The 14,401-nt window shown below is 46.0% G+C and overlaps 1 protein-coding gene across 1 annotated transcript in view; it reads right to left on the reverse strand.

Annotated features, from left to right (window-relative positions):
• The window catches only part of HELB (DNA helicase B), a 32,161-nt gene that overhangs the window by 5,558 nt on the left and 12,202 nt on the right, over positions 1–14,401 (reverse strand). The window contains exons 6-12 of the mRNA XM_075551324.1: positions 13,340–13,481; positions 10,592–10,746; positions 7,829–7,910; positions 7,399–7,458; positions 3,836–4,049; positions 2,561–2,704; positions 695–1,156 (exon numbers count right to left, since the gene is read on the reverse strand). Of these exons, the coding sequence (XP_075407439.1) occupies positions 788–1,156; positions 2,561–2,704; positions 3,836–4,049; positions 7,399–7,458; positions 7,829–7,910; positions 10,592–10,746; positions 13,340–13,481 (1,166 nt within the window). The 3' untranslated portion in view covers positions 695–787. The remainder of the gene's footprint in view (positions 1–694; positions 1,157–2,560; positions 2,705–3,835; positions 4,050–7,398; positions 7,459–7,828; positions 7,911–10,591; positions 10,747–13,339; positions 13,482–14,401) is intronic.

Genomic DNA, 14,401 nt, shown 5'->3' on the forward strand with positions numbered 1-14,401 from the left:
TTGCAGTTAACAACCCCATACCACCTCCACAGCTCTTACAATGCTTCAACTGTGCTTGGATTGGATGCAATCAGAAGTAAGGCTGGTCTCTTTAGAAGATCATTTCTCTATCTTTGTTGGCTGTTCCTGTGTCCTTGCCCCTACAATCTTGCTCCCACAACTTCCCATCTGTCCTGTGTCCCAGTCCTACCCTTGCAGTTGTCGATGAAGCCAATCTCTTGTGTGCTATGCCCTTCTGGCAGACAAACTCTTAGAACCGGGTCTCTCAGCGCGGGTCCTTAGAGGACACAGAATGAGGTGGAGGGGGTTACACAGCAGATGCCTGCACTTGATCCTGGATAACGGACTATCCTGAAAACGTCGTTGATTGGTACCAGGGAGCATGGAGTAATTTTTTTCCCCTGAAAAGTGAGCATTAGGCGGTAGCCCAAATAAGGTTGGGAGCCTGTTTTAGAGCATGAGGCGGGAACAAGGAAGGCAGAGAAGGAAGGTGCAGGCTGACCAAGAAGTTTCTGGAACTTCACTCCCACCACTGATGGAGCGCCCCAAGGGCAGCGCCAAGCACTGCACCGTGAGAGACGGCAGAGCAAAGGGCAAGTGTGACAGAGACGGCAGGGCTGCCCGTCCGTCCAACTACGGGGTCCTCCATGCACACACTGAAGCTTGCAGCACATAAGCATGACATCACTCCTACCATGCGGACTTTGCTTGGGCTTTCATCAACGTGCACGGCACAGGTTCTTTTGAACCCTTGTGCTTTGGACGGGCTCTCGTCGGTATCCAGCTCCTACCACGAAGGGGAGCGCCATCCGTCAGCAAAAGCGAACACGCAGTCACTGGACAGGGCGGCCCCAGCGACGGGGTCCGGGGACCCCGTCGGCGGTGTGCTGGCCCCTCCACCCTCTCCGGAGCTGCTGGGCTGGGACGGAGACTGGGCTGCAGACGCGCGGCTCATGGCGAGCAGACTGCTTTGCAAGAAGTGTTTCAGGCGGGTTTTTCTGGGGATGCTGTTTCTCCTGATGGCACATCGCAGCTGTGACTCCTCGGCAATGACGTACACTCGGGAGCGGCCCCTGGTCACCGCCGTGTACACGTGCTGCCAGTGCTGGCGGCCCGCCTTCCCCACGACGTACACGACCGTCTGCTCCTCGGAGCCCTGGGGAGGAGGAGGAGGAGGTTACACCGTGTACCAGGCGTTACACTGGGTGCGAGGCCCCATGCTTCGGATGGACGGTGGAACGAGGGACGGGAGAAGCGCCCCAGGGACGTCATCACCACTTCCCTCCAGCCGGCGTGTCTGCGCAAGCAGATCGCGCTTTATTCCCAAGGGTGCCCAAGGTCAAGCTCATGTCCGCTCACAACTGGCCTCTTAAGGATGTCACGCAGCGATGAGAAGAATATCATTATACAGGATTCATGTGTCAAGTTATCAAAACAGAAAAAAAACAGATGCTCCAGATATTTAATATAAGGAGACTAATCAAGTGAACTTGTATTATTACACACACATACACTCACAAACACACACAGTGTAGAAAATGGAATTAAATAATAGTTTTCCATTACTTTCCTGAAGCCCTCCTATATGACGTTGCAAGTGTCGAAGATGTCTTAAAATGTAATGAGTTTTAAAACCAGATGCAGAATTAGCAGCAAAATATGGTCATAACTTTAACACAAAATAAGGTACATCAAAATATGACCATTAGCCAAGTAATACAAAGCAGCAGTCATCCCTCAGAAGGATATGAAACTGTGCCAAAATTTTAACAAAACCACTTTCAAGTGGTGGGCAAATAAGGCTCTTTCCTCGGGCACAAAATTCGAAGGGGACAAATGTTACATCATATGTCAACTATTCCACCATAAGCTGGTATTTTATTTTTAATTTTAGAAAATGCAAAAGCGGGAGTGTTACACATAGGAAGTGCAGGCGAATTATAAGTTATTTTCTGAACCTGCTTAGGAAGTAAATGTATTTAAATACTCCAGTGGAAACTTGGGAATTCTGTTGTTTTGCTGTGAGAATCAAATCCCAAAGTGTACACAAAGTAAGATTACATTTTAAAATATGATGAAAAGGTCAGCAAACAGACCGTGAACTTAAAAAAAAATTTTGAAGGGGATGGGGATAAAAAAGAAAACAAAAAAATTCTCAGTAATCAAGGTAATCATATCTTACACAATTAAAAAAATTAACAAAAGACCAATATTTCAAATAAAGACAGGCTCTATCAGAAAGGAGTCGTGTCCTGCAGGCCACACTGGAAAGTCAAGTACAAGGTCAATTCACTGATTCTCATCCTGACCCTGCCTGCCGAGGTGGGAAGAGAGGAGGCTTAGAGAATAAACATTTCCTTGAAAGACTGTCTGCAGCTCAGTTCCTCTGAAAAAAAAAAAAAGCTCTCACAGTACACAGAGCCAAAGATTTATGTCCATATTATTTTTGTGCATTTTATTTCCCAACTGGGTTGGGCGGGGGGAGAACAATGGCAATAAAAAGCAGCAGCATGTACTCTACGCCAAGCAGTTTAAATAATTTCACCAATTCCACTCCTACCTGGAATGTGTGAATAGTTCTTGCCCATGAATGTTGTATGCGACAAAACTGCATTAGTTTTCTGAAATCCACGGTGACTTCCAAGCCAGCATAATTATTAATGGTCACATATCTTCTCTTTCCAATTGTCACATCAGTTTTATCCTGTCGCCAAAACGAAGTGCAGTTATCCTCCACGTCTTTAGAGTCACACAGTAAAGGTGCACGCTCTCAGGATCGAACATAAAATGCAACCCCCTTCTAGCTAAGATACCACGTATATTCACGACGATGGTTGAGAATTTCAAAACACTAACAAGGTCTATTGGTAAACTGAAGCTGTGGCTATACCTGAGCCTAAAAGTATTTTAATAAACACAAATAAAAGCTTTAATTCCTGAAAGTTAAGCTTAATATCCACTCCCTGAAGGATGGGCAGGCGTGTTTCCTGATCTTGAAGCCTGTGTATTTCACTGCTGGTCCCGACAGTGTAAGCCTCTATCCTGACTTCCAGCTCTTAATGAAGACTGTGAGTGTTGCGCTGGGGCACGTCAGCACAATGAGAATAGAAACAAGGTGACCACTGCTTCGCCACTCTCTCTCTTTCAGCAGCAACCAAGGAGATGAAAGCCTACCAAATACAGTGTTTCATCTAGGCTTTGTGTTTTTGTAACTCGCCCACTTCAAGATTGGTGAAGTCATCTCTTCACAAACTCTCCCAGAAAATATACAAGGAAGGACACTTTTAAAATACATTTTATGAGGCCAATATTATTCTCACACCCAAACCAGGTAAAATATGACTAGAAAACTGCCCTGGTGGGTTTAATGGGTCATGTGTTTGGCTGCTAACCTCAAGGCTGGCAGTCCGGCTCTGTCTTAGAGGGTTGTTATGAGCCAGAAGGAACCTGGTGGTGTATTGGGTTGTGCTAACTGCAAAGTCAGCAGTATCAAACCACCAATATCTCTGAGGGAGAAAGATGAGGCTTTCTACTCCCATACAGACTTCTAATCTCAGAAAGCCACAGGGGCAGCTCTACCCTGTCCTGGGGAGTCAGTGTGAGTTAGAACTGGCTTAATGGCAGTGAGTGCTTCTGTGTCGGAAGCAACTCTGTGGCAGTGAATCTTTGGTTTGCATACAGCACTATCTTTTGTGAACAGGATGCAGAAATCCTTAACAAATACAAGAAGAATGCTAACTCTGACAATTAGTTTCTCAATCAGTCTTAGGACAATAAATATATATCTCCACAATAGATTTCTTAATAAAAGGTACTCTTTTCCATTATCACTTACTCCTGTTATGAAAAATATTTCTCCATTGCATAGTCGAATATCGCTTTCAAAGTTATGCTTTTTATTGTTAGCGAAATCACGAGAGGGGCCACCAAGGTCTCCACTTGGGAACTGATCTTCAGAGTCATTCTCGGGGAGTAAGTCAGAGAGATAGGCATTCCTGGTACAACAAATTTTATCACCAACTCCAAACACAAGTCTATTCCGATGGTCTCTGGGTGAAGAAAATGAACGTAGGGCATCAGCTTTAGAATATCTCAATGTCATGTTGTTTAAACACTCAGACCAGTCCAGCTCTCAAAATAATCCGCCCATTCTCTCTACTTCCCCTACGGTCAACGAGAAATCATGTGCCCATAGCTGCTGTCTGATTGTTTAAATGCATTCCTCTCAGCCCCTTAAACCCAGTGACATTTCTCAGTTGGTCTGGATCATTGCCCCACAAGTACGTGTGCTGGAGACCCGAACCTCTGTAATCCCATTTGGGCATGAGGTTGCTGTTATTTTCATGAGGCGGGATTGGTGTAGAGTGTTTTGAGTTACTTTCCTACAAGCAATAAAAAGAGCAGATGAGGCAAACAGAAGGGTGAGAACTGGAAGCCAGGTGAAGACTGTGCAGGAGCACAAGTTCCAACGAGACAAGGAAGGGCCTTCCTCCAGAGCCGGCCGAATGAGAACGCCTGGAGCCCGCACGGAATGCTGCCTTCTGGTCTCCATAACTGTGAGGGGCTGTACTTATGCTTGTTGAAACCACCAGCAACACTACATAACTAAGACACCAACCTAACGTTTTCACGTGAGATATTTGAAATAACTACTAAATTACTCTTTGCCCCATATCTTCTAAAAGTTACCAAAACCCTTACTGATTCTCTTTTAAATTCATCATCTCCTCTACAATCTTTCTGGAGCTCATTTATCTCTTGACGGTTGTCATCTTTTTTCCTGTTCTCTCTCCACTCTAATCCAGCCGCCACACAACCAGTGGAGGTTTGCACACAGACCTGAACATGCCATCACTACGTCTGAGAAATCAACATTGTCAGCAGGCTAAGACCACATTGCCTGAGCCTAGTCTCTTTCCAAGGGGCCTAGCTTGCCTGGGCGGCCTTCCACTATAGCCAAACAGGTTTTCTGGCCCTTAGAGAAAAAAAAATGTAACTTGTCTTTATGAATTGCTCGGTGCAATGCAGTGAATTGTTTATGATGACTCTTCTAGCCACAGCTTCCCCTCCCCCGACCCATAGGCCTCGGTAAGAACGTGGGGGAAGATACTGACTCAGCTGTGGGTGATTGTTCAGAGTTAGCTGAGTTTCCCATCCTGCTTGGAAGAATATGAGTCGTCTCAGAAGCAGCATGTGGGGATTACATGAGCCGCCAAAGAGGGGAGCCAGGGGCAATACACATCCTTTGAACCCTGAGATCCCATGCACTGGACCTCCTGACACAGGAGAGACGGCAGTGACACCTAGGCAGTGGCGGAGGCGCAGCAGAGACTACAGAACCAGGAGCCAGAGCATGAGACAGAGTGGTGGACTTCCCTGGCCACAGAGTAAATCAAGCTAAGTGCTGGAGATCGGGGAGCTGGTTCATGAAATGAGGTGCCTCTGGTCGCTGAATTAGGGAAGCTGGGTTTGCTGACCCTTGGAGCCAGAGCTGAGGTTTACGGTAGCAATGGCGCACCCTGTGGGCATTTATTGGCATCCCTGAAAGAAGCTTGTAGCACTGCCTGAGCAGGGTCAAGGTGAGGCCAAGTGGCTGGGGGCCAGAGTCAAACCATGCCAAGTGGCTGTGGGGCACAGCCGAGAACAAATGACCCGGGCAGAACAACTGTGTCCTGAGCATTCCTCACAAAATTGTAACCTGTTAACTTTCTTAATCCCCTTAATCACGAGTATCATCTGTGAGTTGTGTGTGGCCACTACACTGAACTCTTGAGCCCAGCCACCAGAGGGCGCGCAGGCGTCAGAGGAGAGTAGAAATGGAGGCGGGATGAAGGGCGGAGGAGGATGTCTGAGCTCTCAGCCTTGGGAGCTAGAAGAGGTCCGATATAGGCCCTGCTTCCCCTTGGGGGCGGTCCTTAATTCATCTTTTAGGACCAAGCTCAATTTTGATTTCCTTCTAAAACCCTTCCTCCTTGTTCCCATAGCACTTGTGCAGATGTCCACTGTCAGGGGGACAGTGAATGGTGACTGAAAGTCGGTGACGTGCATGTGAGTGTGCCAAGTGCTCTATGCGTGCATATTATTTCATTTCCCCTGGGGGCAGGGGGAACTAAAGACGCATTCTCTTTTCCATGTGTGTGGAAGTTGTCGCTTAGAGAGGTGACAGGGTTGTGAGGACCCAGACTGTGTGGCCTTCCAGCCAGGTGTTCCGCTCCTTGACCCAGTGGGCAGGTAGGGAGTACCTCCTGTGTTCTGCAAGCTGCTGGGTTCTCTGAACTCGGCAAACAGTAGGTGCTGGTGAGTGCCTGGGGAATGAGTAACTTTCTGCAGTGTGAGCGGTCACTCACGCCCACCTTTCTCTAAGGCAGGCATCCTCAAACTAGGCCCGCAGGCCAAATGCAGCCCGCCGAGGACATTTATCCGGCCTGCCAGGTGTTTTTGCCCCGCTTGTTTTTTACTTCAAAATTAGGTATGTGCAGTATACATAGGAATTTGTTCATTTTTTTTTTTTAAAAAACTATAGTCCGGCCCTCCAACGGGTCTGAGGGACAGTGAACTGGCCCCCTGTTTTAAAAGTTTGAGGCCCACTGCTCTAAGGGATGTTCACAAAGGTGTGTTTCCGGCCAGCATCCTGCAGCTAAGGCGCTCAGAAACACCAGACACAAATCGCAGGTTTTACAACTCCCCTGCTTGCTCCCAGCTCCTCTTGGGGAAGCTAGAGTTGGCCAGCTTGGAAACCACCGAGATTTTACTCCTCCATCCTCCTCTCACGACACTGACATCGCCGAGGTCAATCTGTCTAGAGACCAATATTGCATGGAAGGAGCCCTGCTGGCGCTGAGGGTTAAACATTGTGCTGTTAACGGAAGGCCGCAGGTTCAAGCCCACCAGGTGCTTGCTCTGTGGGAAAAAGAGGAGATTGCTTCCCACAAGACTAACAGTCTTGTAAACTGGAAACAAGAGGAAGGCGCGGCATGAGCGATGGTATATTAAGGAGATTGAAATGGCTGGGTCGAGAAAAATGGGCATGTGGCTGAATGTAAAGCTGATCATCTGAGTTCTAAACATTAAGCTCGTTCACAATACAAAGTTAAAAACAAACTGTTACGGTACAATCACACACTAAAAAAAAGACTTAGGGCCTCTGACACCCTATACGGACGGGCTCAATATGAGCTGGAGCCGACCCCACGGCAGTGGGTTCCATATTCTATTTTAAGTGATGAGATACTTAAACTCTACAAAAGAGATACGTGTGTGTGTGTAGGTGGGGGGCGATTTCAATTATGTGCCTCCAGTACACAAGTTTCACAGAGCACAGTACACAAATTTCAAGACAAAAACCAGCAAGGCGAGGAGGGGCAGCCCTCAGCGTTCCCAGGATGCTAAAGTACTCACTTGATCATGCGGCCTGTGTAGTGCTTAGAACAGCAGTGGTTGATTAAATCGCAGTCTTGCCTGAAACACATGAACATGCAGGGTCACCACAGTGGAACCGGCTCGGTGCTGCTTTGTGATCCGCAATGTTGATACCGAGGCGTCCGTGCATAAAGTTTCCGGGCCCTTCCACCGTGGAACAAGTATTCTGCAGTCTTTATGTGAACATAAAACTTTCTGTCCCGGTCACATTTCTTGTGAGTTTCCAAACAGAATAGGGGACAGAGCAAGAGCCCTGTCAGGAAATGCTCCCTGCCACACTAACAAATTCTCTAAGAGCTTTGACACTGAAGAACTGCGAAGTCTCTTACCTCCAGGGAGAATCTACACAGGTTAAGTTCTATGATTTATAAGATAGATTAAAAACTTGAAGTTATTATAAAAGCTTTACCTTCGAAATGCAATAAATTGGGAAGTCCTATCCGTTTTCAGGTCCTTTTCTTGGAGTAAAGTTCCAACCACAGAATATAAACCTGAGAATTCAAGAAAAAACGGTTAAGACAGAGAATCACCCAATTCCAACACGGTTTCTTTTTTATTTTATTTTTTAAATCATCTTATTGGGGGCTCATACAGCTCTTTTCATAATACATTCATACATACATAGTGTCAAACACATTTGTACATTTGTTGCCATCATCATTTTCAAAACATTTGCTTTCTACTTGAGCCCTTGGCATCAGCTCTTCATTTTTCCCCTCCTTCCTCCACCCTCCCTCCCTCAAGAACCCGTAATAATTTATTAAAAAATTCATGTCTTACACTCTCCGACGTCTCCCTTCACCCACTTTTCTGTTGTCCGTCCCCCAAGGAGGGGGTTATTTGTAGATCATTGTGATAATTTCCTGCTTTCTCCCCCCACCTTCCCCTTCCCCTCCTAGAATCACTACTCTCATTATTGGTCCTGAGGGGTTTATCTGTACTGGATTCCCTGTGTTTCCAGCCCATGTACATGCTCTGGTCTAGCCAGATCTTTAAGGCAGAATTGGGATCATGAAGTGGGGGGAGGAAGCATTCAAAAACTAGAAGAAAGTTTCATCAGTGCTATACTGCACCCTGACTGGCTCGTCTCTTTCCTGTGACCCTTTTGTAAGGGATGTCCAATTGTCTACAAATGGGCTTTGGGTTTCCACTCTGCACTCCCCCTCATTCACATTAATATGATATTTTGTTCTGGGTCTTTGATGCCTGATACCTGATCACATCGACACCTCGCGATCACACAGGCTGATGTGCTTCTTCCATGTGGGCTTTGTTGCTTCTCAGCTAGAGGGTCGCTTGTTTGTCTTCAAGCCTTTAAGACCCCAGTCTTAAAGGGCACCATCAGCTTTCTTCACCACATTTTCTATGCACTCATTTTGTCTTCAGTGATCATGTTGGAAAGTTGAGCATCATGGAATGCTGCGTTATTAGAACAAAGTGTTCTTGCTTTGGGAGGTGGGTAATTGAGTAGAGGCCCAATGTCCGCCTGCTACCTTGACACTTAACACATAAACATATGAACGTAGATCTACTTCCCTATTGTTATATATAAATGTATTTACATATGTACATGCTTGTATTTAGGCCTCTATAAATACCCTTTGCCTCCTAGTTCTTTCCTCTATTTCCTTTTACTTTCCTCTTGTCCCACTATCATGTTAGGCCTTCATTCGGCTTCAGTAATTCCTCTCAGTTACATTGTCCTTGATCAAGCCCTACCAGGCCTCCTACACCATCCTTGCCATTGCTTTTAGATTACTTGTTCCCTTGTCCCTGGGGTTGTTAACATCTAATTCCTCCCCCCCCCTCCACCCCTGCTCCCCCTCTGCTGGGACAGTCTGTCCCATTATTTTCTCCTCCAGATTGTTTGTCCCGCCTATCTTACCTAGATAGACATGCAGATACAGTAATCACAAAAACAAGGCAGAGGAAAGCAAAACAAAAGAAAACTAAAAACCAAATCAATAACAAAAAGCCTATAAATAGTTCAAGGTCTGTTTGTTGACCTTTAGGCCTGTTTTCTTTTGCACAGTGGGATGGTGGGGTCTACCCTTGTTTATTTCACTCTCTGCACCCCGTCAGTTACTGCCTACACTGCATTTCCCAGCTCGCACACTTAGTCCGTCACTGCACTCGGAGTAAATACCCACACACACCAGTGAGGATCGCTGGCGGTTCATCTACTTAAATCAGTGTCGCCGTACAAGTAATTAAATAATGTCATGTATTCGCACTAAAACTAACGCGTGCTGCCACATCCTTGATCAACTGTCAGTAATTCTCCAAAAAGCAATGGCAACCCAAGTGGTGAAGAGAGGTGGGGGATTCCCGTCCTCGTGTTCTTTCCGGACTCCGCCATCTTTTCAGCACTAACCCCCCGGATCAGCAGCACCGCGTGTCCATTCCATAACCCAGACGACGGCTAGGACGCCTGCCATAGCCAGAACCTACGCTGCGCGGGCCCCTGCCCAGGAAGAGAACTCGAATATTCCCCCTGCAGTGAGGATAGGAAGGTCGGGCCCACGGTGAGAAACTCGGTAGAGCCGCTCCGACAGCCGGCCCTTCCGCTTCACCGTGTACTCCACAGGGCAAAGGGGCTTGCTTTTCAAAGTCTCACACACACACACACACACACACACACACACACACACACGAGTGTGGCGTGCATTACCAATCCAGAGATGCTTTTCCTGACTCTACATGGATTCATAGAAAAGGTTACTTTGTTTTAGATCAGTGGTTCTCAACCTTCCTAATGCCGTGAGCCTTTAATACAGTTCCTCATGTTGTAGTGCCCCCCAACCTTAAAATTATTTTCATTGTTACTTCATCACTGTCATTTGACTACTGTTATGAATCGGACAAGCCCAGGGAAAGGGTCATTCGACCCCAAAGGCGTCGTGACCCGGAGGTTGAGAACCGCTGTTTTAGATGAAACCATGTACATCTCTTTATTCACTCCACAAATACTGACCCAGCCCTACTGGGCCACTTGATTTGCAAAATTCTATGCTAAGCTGATTCTGACCATTCATAAAGTAGTTTACTTTCAGCGCCTCTTAAGAAGAGCACTGTTTAGCTTGACTGTAAATAAGACTGTGACTTCTCATTCAGTAACTGTGGTACAAGACTACTATTTCCGCTTCCGCAGCAGAAGAGCGAGCACACTTACGAGAGTGATGATTGCCTCTAGGTAACTGAGAACCCGCATCCTCCTCTGGGAGTCGGACAAAAATAAAGGTCTTCTCTTGAATGGAGATGGGGAGACCTGGGTTATCAGGTATATTCAGTTCTGCATCAAAACTTGGAAACTGGCGGCTTGAGATTCTTGGATAAAGATAGAAACACACATGCCAAGAGCATTACCATCTAACACGGTTTCTTCCAAAATCACTGGCGCAAAGGGTACCACCAGCATCAGTGTCTTAATCCACACGGGGGGAAAGGCCACCTGGAAATGCACTCGAAAGAGCAGATGGGTTCTAGAAGAAAAATAAGCAAGAAGCAGCTGTTCTGAGACGGCATGTAGCAATGACACCCTGACCCCTGGCACAGGAAAGGCTCGGCGAAGCACCGGGAGAAAGTTCTCCTCCAAACCCAACACAAAGGCATAAGAGAAAGAGTGGTGCTAACCCAGAGCAGCCCATGCATGTCCGAGCAGAACCGTGCTCCTAAGCCCACTACTATGGGCCACGCTGTGGTACAGATCGCCAGGCCTTTCTTCACGGTGACCCCTGCATGCCGTCCAGCAAACCACCAGCCTGCGTCACATAGAGAGTCCTGAGCTGCACTATGGGCTTCAGTTATTAATAAACGAGCCTGCATTGGGTCACCCACTGTAACAAGTGTGCCACAGGAATGCAAGCTGCGAACAGCAGGAGAAACTGTGTGGGGAGGGGGAGGGATAGGAAAACACTTAAAACTTGTCTCCGTGCCTTAAAATCCCATCAAAGGTAGGTGTGGTGCGTGTCACAGGTGAGTCAATGTGAGGCTCAGTCCAGTGTCCTGGGCTGCCTACAGCCAGAGGCAGGAAGCAGGGGCGCTGGGAAGAGAATCCTGGCTCCATGGCTCCCGCTGCTTAAATGAATCTGGACTCTCTGGGACCGGACCCAAATGTTTACCCCTATTTCCTCCATTTTTCTGCATGTAACATACGGGTGACTCCAATTCCCCAAATGAACCAAGGATCCATAGCTTCTCTTTGCTGCAAGTCCCTTCTCAGTCGCTCGTGTTGCCTAAGGCCCACAAGTCCAATCAGAAACTAGAATGCGATCTGGGCGCTTAAGAGAACATCTCTAGGATAGCTGGCAGAAGAACGGATCTCCGAAGAGGCCTAACAAGAAACTGGTCATCCAAGAACAGACTGAATGAAAACTCAAGTTTCATCTTCGCCTTTTCATAGATGGTGATTAGAAAGGGGGTGGGGGTGGTAAGGTCCCTGCTGGAAATACCGCAGGTTAATTTGGGGTGTCCTGAAGATCATAAATTTCCTGTTTTGCTGCTGAGCCAAGGCATAGCATAGCATACTTTTATTTCTAGATACAGCTCCCTGGTATATCACAGGGATCCTTAAGTCAATCAGTAGTTGGTGACACTGATTGTGCAGCAATGCTAAAAGGAACACCACTCAGCCCAAATGATATTGGGGAGGAAAAAACCTAAACCCACTGCCACTGAGGTGATTCCAACTGAGAATGCCCCTGCATGAAGTTTCTAAGGTTTGTGAAACATTAAGGGAGCGGACAGCCTTGATCTTTCTGCCACTGAGTAGCTGGTGGGCCTGCACATTGAAAGCACTGCCTAAAGGAATGCCCGAGCCTCAAGTAAAACTAGTTCTAGATTCTTCCGCTTCTTGGAACTTTAAAATGACCAGACCACTTACTACTCACAGCCACTGAGGAGATTCAGACTCATGGCGACCCTACAGGGCAGAGAGCTGCCCACCTGGGTTTCCAAGACGGAAACGCTTTTTACTTTTCTAAGACTAAATTTACTGAAGGGGATCCTTTGGAAAATTGAGCTGTCCTTTAGGAAAGGGTAGAAGGGTAACAGGAAAAGAATATTATACTCGTATATCTGCCTCCCTTATTTTTCTTAATGTCTTCCTAAGACCCAGTGTCTACTCAATCCTTCCTCCCTATCTCCAGGTGACCCGGAGCACACAGAAAGTAAGCTTGACTGATCTAGCTCCTGCTGGCATCCACCCAAGGAGGTTTTCAAGCAACACAAACAAATATTAAAAATTGGTAAAAACAAAGTAACCTTTCAGTCCCCTGCACAGAACATTCTCTTACTATTTGTAAGCCCTGCTACACCTGCAGCTTTGCTATTAAAAGAGATATAACGCAGCAATGATAGTGATTTTTCAGATGTATGGATTGTGCCAGCCCATCACTAGTGGATAACTCAGAGTCTGCACGGGGTTTCTAAGACTGTATCTCCTCGGAGTAGTAGACAGCTTCACCTTTCTCCCTAGCAACAGCACGTGGGTTTGAGCTAATGCTGATGTGCACTGCAGAGAAACCAAATTCTGAAGTCTCAGAGGATCACTCCCAAGGTTATATAAAAAATAAACTCAAATTCTCGGCCAGCGAGTCAATTATGAGGCATAGAGACCCTGTAAGACAGGGTAGAACTGTGCCTGTGGATCTCTAAGGCTGTAAAGCTTTACAGGAGGAGAGACACTCATCTGGTTCCTGAATCATGGCTGGCAGGTTTGAACCACCTACCTTATGGTTAACAACTAAATGCATAACCTACTACACTACCATGTGTGTAAAAAAATAACAGATTTGCTATACGGTTATAGTGAATGTATTGTATGAAATCACCCAAATTAAAAAGCTGATGTGTGTGGATGTGCATCCTTTTTATTTGTAACACAGAGGTGAGAAAACGCAAAATACTAGTGCCATCATACCTTGTCGCATTGTCCACAATGAGCTGAGACTCGGCTCTGTGGTTTGTCTTCAGTTCAACGGCGCACTTCCTCAATTTAAGAGTCTCGAAGAGATCTTTCAGCAAGTTGCCAGGCTCAATGCTGGGCAACTGTCTAATGTCGCCTAAAGGGGGAGGGGAGCAAGAGTTATAGAAGGGTGTAGGAGAAATGTTTTAAATTATATTTATTTCTCCCTCAGAGACATGCTAATGATCATACTCTAACAGAGAAAGAAAGGTCCCCTGAGGGCGTAGTGGTTACTTGGGCTGCTAATGCCAAGATCAGCGGTTCAAAACCAGCAGCAGCTCTGCGGGAGGAAGATGGGGCTTTGTACTCCTGCGAAGAGTTGAGGTCGCGGAAAGCCCCACAGGCACTTCTATCCTATCCTGTCTACACTGTCAGAATCAATTCGATGGCAGTGAATTTTTTGGAACAGAGAAAAATAGATCTTTTTTTCCCATTTACTTACGACTGTCTCTCTGAAAATATTTAACAAAAATTGCATTCAAATTAAGCAGTGTAGGATACTAAAAACAAAACAGTGGAACAGCGTAAGGCAACAAAATCTAAAATGAACTTCTTCTATACTGCCCAGGTGACCTGTGTAGGGACACAGCTTTCAGCTAACACTTTAAAATAACACGTCTCAGTATTTGCTTTTGTTCACTATCTTATGGGGCCTGGAAGCACCCATGACATGAATCACATAAAAAAAATATACAGAATGTAAAATAAAAAATGCCTAGTTGAATGAATAAATTCCAGTAATAATGTTTTGCTCTGTTAAAACTTTTGCTTTCAAAAGAAACAAAAAAATTCAAGAGATACGAAAAATAATTTCTGCGTGCTTAAGCAACTACTTAATGGAAACAACTACTTATAAACTACTTACAGCCTCAAGTGCTTTAAATCATATAGTCAATAGATTACAACTACCAAATACAATATTATCAAAATTGGAAAGGATTTTAAGAGACTGATGAGGTCTGAGTTTTCAGCTTCAATTAATAAAATTCACTTTAAATGATCTATATTGCAATTTCC

This window comes from Tenrec ecaudatus, chromosome 6, assembly GCF_050624435.1.
Source record: "Tenrec ecaudatus isolate mTenEca1 chromosome 6, mTenEca1.hap1, whole genome shotgun sequence".
Taxonomy (NCBI): Eukaryota; Metazoa; Chordata; class Mammalia; order Afrosoricida; family Tenrecidae; genus Tenrec; species Tenrec ecaudatus.